The 9725-nt window shown below is 37.8% G+C and overlaps 2 protein-coding genes across 2 annotated transcripts; one reads left to right on the forward strand and one right to left on the reverse strand.

Moving 5' to 3' along the window:
- The first annotated feature begins 82 nt into the window (after positions 1-82).
- On the forward strand, positions 83-5204 carry LOC134746548 (U6 snRNA-associated Sm-like protein LSm3). The gene is made up of 3 exons (XM_063680960.1): positions 83-261; positions 643-750; positions 4998-5204. Exons 1-3 carry the CDS (start codon positions 241-243, stop codon positions 5175-5177), a joined length of 309 nt encoding a protein of 102 aa, XP_063537030.1. The 5' UTR covers positions 83-240; the 3' UTR covers positions 5178-5204.
- Positions 5200-8760, reverse strand: LOC134746547 (U3 small nucleolar RNA-associated protein 14 homolog A). The gene is made up of 3 exons (XM_063680959.1): positions 8032-8760; positions 7314-7506; positions 5200-6789 (listed from the first exon to the last, which is right to left on the reverse strand). The coding sequence occupies exons 1-3, from the start codon at positions 8682-8684 to the stop codon at positions 5215-5217; spliced, it is 2421 nt and encodes an 806-aa protein (XP_063537029.1). The 5' UTR covers positions 8685-8760; the 3' UTR covers positions 5200-5214.
- Positions 8761-9725: the final 965 nt, after the last annotated feature.

The raw sequence follows: 9725 nt of genomic DNA on the forward strand, positions 1-9725 counted from the left end.
ATTCATACTCAGTATACTATGTGAGCGGTTAAAAAGGTATCTCAAGCAAAATAAAAAATAAACTTGACAGCTTCTTCGGCTAGGACTAGCGGCAAATGCTTTGCTCCGAGTAACGAATATAACCAAGAAATAATACGTTTGTTGTAAAAAAATAATCACTTCTCCAGTGTCGGTGACTGAATTTTATTCGTTAAGCTTCCTCTTCTGTACTTGCCAACTTTACAGAATCATCTTTAAATCATGGCAGATGATGGTGAAAATGTAGGTTGATGGTTTGAACATATTTGTTTATTTTTCCATAAATATTACACTAGAGTTCTTTTTGTTTATTTCTTATTTATCAAAGGCTTCAAGCCAATTTATGGTGTTTTATACTGCTGTTTTATCTGATTTTATACTTTGTACACGCTCTTTTTTAGGGTTGCGTACCCAAAGGCTAAAAACGGGACCCTATTACTAAGACTCCTCTGTCCGTCTGTCACCAGGCTGTATCTCATGAACCGTGATAGCTAGAAAGTTGAAATTTTCACTATTTCTGTTCCCGCTATAACAACAAATACTTAAAATAGTACGGAACCTTCGGTGGGCGAGTCTGACTTTTGGTTTTTTACTGTTTACTTAATTGGATATGCCTTGTTTCAGGTATCGGTAATGACTGTGAAGGAGCCATTAGATCTTATAAGGCTAAGCTTAGATGAAAGAATATATGTAAAAATGCGTAATGAACGAGAACTTCGTGGCAAACTGCATGTAGGTTTGAGTACTAAATGATTTTATTAATTTTATTTATTTATTATTTAATAAGCAGGCAGGCAGTTATGGCAACTGACAGGCCTGTATCCAGTAATCATAAAGATATATATCATGAACGAGTATTAGATGTAGTGTTATGCTTGTCTAATTTATTTTTAAACTGGTTCACATTTTGTGCTGAAACTACGTCTTCCGGGAGTTTGTTCCAAGCCCTTACTACTCGGTTGCTCAGAAAGTGTTTGTAAGGGTTACTGTGAGACCTATGCCTTTCTAGCTTTAAGTGATGACCTCTCAGACGATCGCTGTTGTTGCGCTTGAACATCTCTTGAAAATCCTTGAGACGCACTGAAGATTCTTAAAAACAAAGGCAGGCACTCTAATGGCAAGAACATCAAGTCTGACCAAACACCTTCACAACAAGAATACCTAAAAATTCTACGCACAGAATTGGAGGAACGCACCAATGAAGGAGAGGAAAACCTTACAATTAAATTCATAAACGGTTGCCCTAAAATAATAACTTCATCAAAAAACCAAGCCACCCAACAATAACACCAAAACAAACAACAACATGCAAACAAAACAATACAATTCTACCTATCTTAGACAATATCATTATATACACTAACCTAGGCTCGTTACAACCTAAATTCGACCTACTTCATACTCGTGTTCTTACATGTAAACCCAAGCCGATAATCATAGCTGTGACTGAAACATGGTTAAATGTGAATATACCCAATAACTTAGTGAGTATTCCGGGTTATGATCTATACAGGAAGGACCGGGTTGACAGAAGAGGCGGAGGCATCGCTGTGTATGTTGCTCAGGAGGTATGTGGATTACAAATACTAGCTAAAGTAAATACCAGCTACTCTTCTCTCCAGTCTATTGACACGCTATGGTTAGATATAAATTTAAACCAATACAAATTCTTATTTGCATGCATCTATCGACCAGAAGATTCTTGTATAAATGAAGAAAAAATGTTGATAAGTGAGATATCCTCTGCGTCCACATCGTGTAACGTCATCATTACTGGAGATTTTAATTACCGTGAGATAACCTGGCCATTAGCAAACATTCAACATAGCGACAATAGAAGAGAGTATATGTTTGAGGAAATGTTCGTACAAAGCAATCTGTATCAATTGGTCCAAAAACCCACTCGACACAGAGAAGGCAACCGGTCTTCCCTTATTGATCTGGTCATGACGAACGACGAAAACCTTATTACAGCTGTTAAACACCAACCGCCTGTGGGCAAATCCGATCATGATTTCTTGCTACTGTCAATGCAAATAGAAAACAATAATACATTAAGTAAAAGTATAAAATCGAACAGGAAAAACTACTTCAAAACAGACACAGAGAGTGTAGACTTGGCCTTATATGAACGCAATCTTTTAAATTTAGTAAGCACACATAATACAACTAACTGCAAATGGGAAGCATTTGAATCCACCTTCCTCGAGGTGGCCAACAAGCACACACCGAACGTGAGGCCACCGCGCAAACCACCACTGAAACCTTGGATTGACAAGAATATAAAACAAAAAAATACAGGACAAACGAAAGGCATGGGACAAATATGTACTTACAGGATGCAGAGATGATTACAAGCACTACAGAACACTTAATAATGCACTTTTAAGTTTAACTAGGCAGTCTAGAACTGAGTATGAAAGCCGCATTTTAAATCTCGGACCTAAGGCGTTTTACGCCTACATTAGAAAACAACTAAGCACAAAAGTTTCAGTTCCCCGTGTTATGCATGATGGAGACAAGACAGTAACAAGTGAGGTTGACATTGCGAATGCCCTCGCCAAACGTTTTGAAAGTAACTATTTTAAGGAGCCACACGACACGGTACCACCTATTGCATGCCCTCGGGTCCAGGAATCCTTATGTGACGTCACTATTTCGGAAGATAAAGTTTGGAACAAATTGAAGAAGCTACGTGAAGACACTTCCATGGGCCCCGACGGAATCCCAGCAGTCTTGCTAAAGAAATGTAAAGCTATTCTACCATCTCTTACGCATATAATGAAGGAGTCATTTCACACATCAAGCGTGCCGCAAAAGTGGAGGAACGCTTTAGTGACACCTATCTACAAAAAGGGAGACAAACTTAACCCCAGCAACTACAGACCAATCAGTCTAACTTGTCTAGCAGTTAAGCTAATGGAGGCTATTATAAACGACGAAATAAGGCTATTCCTAGATAGGAATCATATAATTGTCGACCAACAACATGGCTTTATGAAGAGAAGATCCACTGTCACTAACCTACTAGGATGTGTCAAGGTCTGGTCTAGCCATCTGGATAAGGCAGAACCAATCGACGTGATATACCTGGACTATGAAAAAGCTTTTGACAGAGTGCCCCATCATAGACTCCTGGCCAAACTCGAGCACTTTGGCATAAGAGGAAAGCTTCTACAATGGATAGGATCATTTCTAAGCGACAGAAAATTTAGAGTACGTATCGCTGACAGTGTTTCTGACGAATTTGATGTCTGGAGCGGCGTCCCACAGGGATCGGTCATCTCAACCACAATGTTCAGCATATTTGTTACCGACTTACAAACCACCATCGAATCCAACTTCAGCTTCTTTGCAGATGACTCTAAGCTGTTTGTAAACCCCATGATAGACCATAGTAAACTACAGTCAGATTTGAACCGAATTAGGGACTGGTGCCTAGACTGGCTTATAAACCTCAACGAATCTAAATGCACAGTCCTCCACATGCACAACAAAAACCCAAAGTTGCCATACACTTTAAACAGCGTAGCGTTAGCAGGAACCATGACCCAACAAGACCTGGGAGTCATAGTGTCTAATGATCTCAAGTGGGAACCCCATATTTCACGAATAGTAAAAAAGGCTAACTCTATAATCTACATAATTAGAAAAGCTTTTCGTATCCTCACCACCGAAACAATGCTAAAGATATATAAGACCTACATAAGACCAATTCTGGAATATGGCTTTCAGATATGGAATCCATACTTCAAAAAAGATATTGACATGATCGAGCGAGTGCAGCGTAGATTCACTAAAATTCCCGCACAACTAAAGTCACTTTCATACGAAGAAAGATTAGTCAAGCTGGGCCTGACAACACTGCAAAAAAGGCGTGAACGCGGCGACTTGATCGAAACGTTCAAAATAATTAACGGATATTACGACTGTCCAGAACTAAGCGATCTGTTCGCTCGAAACTCAAACACGCGCACAAGAGGACACAACCTTAAACTAATAACAACAAAGCACAAAACAAATATCGGCAAACACTTTATTGCAAACCGAGTAGTAAAGGCTTGGAACAAATTACCCTCAGAAGTTGTGAACTCTGCAAGTGTTAATCAATTTAAAAATAGACTAGACAAACTATGCTAACTGTGCTAAGTGAACTATGATTTAGACGTACCAGCATCAGCTGCCTGTCTAAAATGAAATAATAATAATAATAATGGCTTGAATTTTGCCTACAATTAGCAGTAAACTTCATGATGTAATTTGAATTCCTGCAGTTGATCATAATAAGATGTCGACTTTGAAGCGTGTTTATTAGTTTTCCTTAGTTACAGTCTGCTTAGTTAAAAAAACTACAGGCCCTATTATGGATCCAGCCGGGCTAGCACATGATTGGCGCGAGAGTATCTCGCCGCGACATAGACTACCCGTCCCCCTTTAATTCATACAGTTAGCAAAAGACGGGTAGTCTATCTCGCGGCGAGATACTCTAGCGCCAATCATGTGCTAGCCCGGCAGTATTAATTACCAGTAATGCACAATTGTTGAATAAATAAAATAAAATATTCTAAATGATTCCTGCACGGTGACAGTGGCACTTACATTTTCTTCCCAAATTACATTTTTAATGTCAATGATAGGTGCAAACTCAAACACGCGCACAAGAGGACACAACCTTAAACTAATAACAACAAAGCACAAAACAAATATCGGCAAACACTTTATTGCGAGTAGTAAAGGCTTGGAACAAATTACCCTCAGAAGTTGTGAACTCTGCAAGTGTTAATCAATTTAAAAATAGACTAGACAAACTATGCTAACTGTGCTAAGTGAACTATGATTTAGACGTACCAGCATCAGCTGCCTGTCTAAAATGAAATAATAATAAATAATAAATATCCAAAGATTTAAACAATTAAATTAGCATGTCGGTATGTTAAATATTTATTGAAGATATTGTCTTATTTATATTTTTGTCACAGGCTTATGATCAACATCTAAACATGGTCCTAGGAGATGCAGAAGAGACAATCACAACAGTGGAGATTGATGAAGAAACATATGAGGAAGTCTACAGAACAACAAAGCGGACTATTCCCATGTTATTCGTGAGAGGGGATGGTGTCATATTAGTCTCACCACCAATCCGAGTTGGAGTATAAGTAAGAACAAATAAAACATTAATTAAGTAGATTAGTTTTATTTCTGTCCTAATAATTTCATAAGTTTCTCATTTCCGAAGGTCTGGTTTTTCTTGTCAAGCAGTTCGTCTTCATCCATTGCCTCAATGATAGCACCAGCCTTAGTAAAAACACTTGGTTTGATTAACTTCTTGTGTGCTTTTTCAGTAATGAAAGTGTTACCAAGCGGAACTCTGATTGATGCTTCATAATCCTTGACGCTCTTGAATGGGAATGGTACATTGGTTACTTTATGAACAGCTAGTTTAGGATCCTTAAATTCTTTTATGATTATATCACCTTTGTTTTCATCCCTTCTCGGAAATTTTGGAGCAGGTTTAGAGATAAATCTGTTCTTTTTCTTTTTAGGGGCTTTTACTCCTTTTCCTCCCCAGCTGCCCCAGCCAGGTAGACTTAAATCAATGTCTTCGATTTTATCCTTATTTATTTCATCTTCTTTTTCTTGCCTAAAGCTGTCAACTACATCATCTTCCTCAAAGACCTCTTCAATATTTACTTTTGGAACAACTTGTTCATCATCATCATCCAACAAATCATGGCCACCTTCTCCTTCTGGTACAATGGAGTTCAAATATTTAGGCTTAGCTTGTATAAATCTAGTTGGATCAATATTTGCATCAACATTTTCTTGGACAGGTACATCACTTTGTGCTATTTTCACTATATCACAGAGAGGCTTGTTGCTAACCTCTACATCTTCTGGAGCATTGGCAGCTGTTTCAATTAACTCCTCATCTATGACTGGTTTTACTTTTTGTTTTTTTAATTTCAAGTATTCAAGGTTATCCCTTTCTTCTTGTTTGTTTTCAATTTTCTTTGACTTTTTAGTAACCCTTTCCAAATTTTTTATATCTTTTTTAAGTTTGTTAATTTTACTTGCAACTTTGTTTGCAATATTTTTTTCAAGAACTTCAAAAGCCTCTGACACATCTCTCTTTGCTTTCTTTGTCTCTGGGAGAACATTAATTGGTTCCACAGACCAACTAGAAGTAGCTACAGCTGTCTTGGTTTTCTTAGATGAAATTGTGTTATTAACTTCATTTTTTCTTTTCACTGGCTTAGATTTCTTAGAAATGTGTTCTATAATTGTTGGTTCATCATTCTGTTTAGTTGATTTAGGTTTATTGGGAGATTGTGGTTTATTTTTATCACCATTCTTTGCTTTAGGAATTTGTGTCTTTGTTGTCTCTCTTTGTATTTTAGTAGTTTCTTCAGTTTCATCATCACTGTCTTCCTGACTAATTCTATTTATACTATTTCCCAAAAGAAGCATATCTAGTGATTTACTACCTTTATCACCATAAGTATGCTGTGTTAGCTCATCATCTGTATCACTATCATCTTTCTTGTTTGTCTTGCCTTGGACATATTTCTTGTAACCAAAATCAAATTCAGCATCAACATTTGAGTTATCTGACCTCTTCATCATCCAGGGATTCATGGGGTCTTGAGATAGAGTGATATCTGGCATCTTTTCAGACTCATCATTTTCTTCATCAGTGCTATCATTGGCTTGTGTTTTTTTAGTTAGGCCTCTGCTTACTGCTAATTGTTCAGCAAGTTCTTGTCTGGTCTGTAATAGAAATAGGTCCATAGTTATTACAGATTATAAAAAAAGATTACTAACAGTACCATGATTTTAACCCTTAGTCTGACAACATCCAAAATACTAGACATTATCTCTGACAAACTTTGTGACGTCACTTTAACTTCATCAGTAACCGAAAATTTATTGAAATTATTTTATTTGCTGTACAATTAAACAACAAGTTGTTGGAATGATAATCGTTTTCATTTGTTTAATTTTCTTTCCTAATCAATTTTGGGTTATAAAATTACTAATATTTCTTTTGTCAACTATTTTTTCGTTGATTTCGTTGAAAAAATGTGACGTCACACTAGGGGGGGGGAGGGGTTTGCCAAATGTGACCAAGTGTGACAAAGAGGGGGAGGGGTCAAAATTCCTAGAAATTCCTGTGACGTCATTAATTGATGACCCCAAAAACAGTGCCACGGAAACAAGAATTTCAGCTTACAACACTTTTTGAGCCGAAATAAGAGGGTTCATTAAAACAAAGACTATAATGTTAAGGGTACCTCTTTGTCATATTTAGCGCGAACCAATTTGCTTTTGGCCCATTTTCCAGTATTCTTGTGTCTCAGTGTATGTCTCTCTAAAGCCCTAGCTTTCTCCAGAGCCTCTAACTTCTTGAGAGCTTCTTCTGGGTCTTTCTTTTGTAGCTCTTCAAACTCCTTGAGTTGCAACTTAAGTCTTTCCTTCTTCAGAATCCTGAAAAAAAATCCCAATTTATCTTAGGAGTTACGTATGAATTTTAAAATTATAAAATGTTTACTTACTTATAAAGCATTCTATTTCTATCTGATGAGGGCTATAAAGAGAATCATAATGTGACGTTTTCAACCAAAAGGTACCACATTGTCGGTTGTCGATAAGGTTGATTTCTAATTGAAGCTATATGGAAATAGCACCTTACTGACAAGCGACAATAAGTACCCTTTTGGTTGAAAATGGCACAATACTAGTGACCCGCCCCGGCTTCGCACGGGTAGTTCAACTAATTTACGCAAAACCTTTACAAATTATACATATAAACAACTCAATCACTATCTATTGAAAAATAAAAACTGCATCAAAATCTGTTGCGTAGTTTTAAAGATCTAAGCATACATAGGGACAGACAGCTACAGTCTTACTGACATACCTACATAAAAAAACATCACTTATTACACAAATGAATGATACAGGGTTTCAATAAATATTGTGTAAATTACCCTATTTGCAATTAAAACGAACCTGTGATACTTCTTGCTCTTTATTTTACTTTGTCTCTTAGCTTTTGCGGCCTTGTAAGACTGTTGTGCTCTCAATTTGGCCGAGTGCTGCCTGTGTTCCAACATTTCCTCATATGTCATTGGATACACTTTCTCCTCTTCATCCTCCTCAACTGGTACATTAGGCGGATCAATTTCCTCCAACTCCATCTCAAGGTTCGACTTAAGTTCAAACTTGGATAGGAACTCATGCGTTGGCTGCATTTTGTTTGAGACACGCTTAAGAGGAAACGAGACAAAGTCTACGGCACGGCTTCTTGCTACGACAGGGTCCCATCGGCCTACTTTTTCCTTTGCCTGCTCGTAACCTGTCGCTCGCTTAATGCGTTCAGCTTGCGGCTTTTCAAGCGGCTTTGCAAGTACTTGCTTATTATCCTGACTCTTTCTAAGCTTCTTACTAATCTGTACATGGTGGGACGTGTCTTCTAACACTTTCACAACATTTGTAAGATCGAGTTTGGGTTTAGTTTTGATCAAGTTAAATTCTGAATTGAGGTTAGTAGGTTCACTTCGCGTTGGCTCGGTAATGAATTGAGTTTTGTCTAGTTTCGATATAGCATGGACTAGCTTATCGTGCTCGGAAGCCACAAACTCGGACTCTTCGACGTCCTCCATACTATTTTATTTTAGTAAAATGTAACACAACACACGACTACGTTACTACATATAACCATCCATTCCATAACCTACAAAATTGACAGGTCGTCCTCATCTGACAACTGTCATTTGACAACTGACTTAAATAAAAACATGAACTTGTTTGAGTCATAAATAAAACCGTAACAGAGCTCCGTATTTCTTTTTTTCTTGCACAAGGTACATGTAGGTTGCGCATGTTGACGTGAAATGTGGGCTGCATTATATTATACTACTATATACTCTCCAATATATTATACTACTCTTTGGCTGCATGCGCGAACAACATGCACTAGAGCCTGTCTACGCCTATTCTGCACCGACTATGATAGATCATAGAACAAAGTGTGTCTATAAACGTCACGTTTCATAGAAATTTAACATTTAAGCTGACTTCTCCACACGTTGTTATTGTAAATGCCATGCATCTGGGCTAAATCATAGGTGCACTCCTCGATTTGTCCCCAAAAAACTTGACGTTGGCAAAGTGCCCTAGCAGCAAAAGCCATTATAACAAAAAAAAAATGCCATGCAGAGTTAAAATGGTCCGATTTTATCTAGTTAATCGCGTAGGTATAATTGTGTCTTACATATAACTGGTGCGAGCTACTTGCGCAAGCAACATCCCTAAGTTATTTGTAGTAGCCCGCGCTTTTACTGTCTTCAGTTGCGCAGATTGTGCTGGTTACTTGCGTGGCTGGCTAACCGCGTATGGTCAAGCTACTAAACGCGTGCTTTTTTGCTGTTGTTTACACGATGCATATAATCTACGCAAGTGTTGCGCAAGTGCCTCAATATCGATTTACCATGCGCCATGTGCAAGAGTCGCGGCGCCAGAGTTTGAAGACATCCACTCGGCCAAAGAATCTGTAAGCACTTACGTAGGTACATAATTTATATGCAATGAACATTTCAATATGACAAATTCTAAGTGTATTTTCCATGACATGAGCAATAACAATAAGGCTACCACATGGATTTGCCCGGTTTTTCTTTTTTTCGTAGTTGCGCAACTCAGCA

Source organism: Cydia strobilella, chromosome 13 (genome assembly GCF_947568885.1).
Source record: "Cydia strobilella chromosome 13, ilCydStro3.1, whole genome shotgun sequence".
Lineage (NCBI taxonomy): Eukaryota > Metazoa > Arthropoda > Insecta > Lepidoptera > Tortricidae > Cydia > Cydia strobilella.

Coding starts and splice junctions, on each gene's coding strand:
- LOC134746548 (XM_063680960.1), top strand. CDS start 241: ATGGCAGATGATGGTGAAAAT. Junction 262..642: donor TGGCAGATGATGGTGAAAAT/GTAGGTTGATGG, acceptor GCCTTGTTTCAG/GTATCGGTAATGACTGTGAA. Junction 751..4,997: donor AACTTCGTGGCAAACTGCAT/GTAGGTTTGAGT, acceptor TTTTTGTCACAG/GCTTATGATCAACATCTAAA.
- LOC134746547 (XM_063680959.1), bottom strand. CDS start 8,684: ATGGAGGACGTCGAAGAGTCCGAGTTTGTGGCTTCCGAGCACGATAAG. Junction 7,507..8,031: donor AAGAGCAAGAAGTATCACAG/GTTCGTTTTAAT, acceptor ATTTTTTTTCAG/GATTCTGAAGAAGGAAAGAC. Junction 6,790..7,313: donor GCGCTAAATATGACAAAGAG/GTACCCTTAACA, acceptor TTTCTATTACAG/ACCAGACAAGAACTTGCTGA.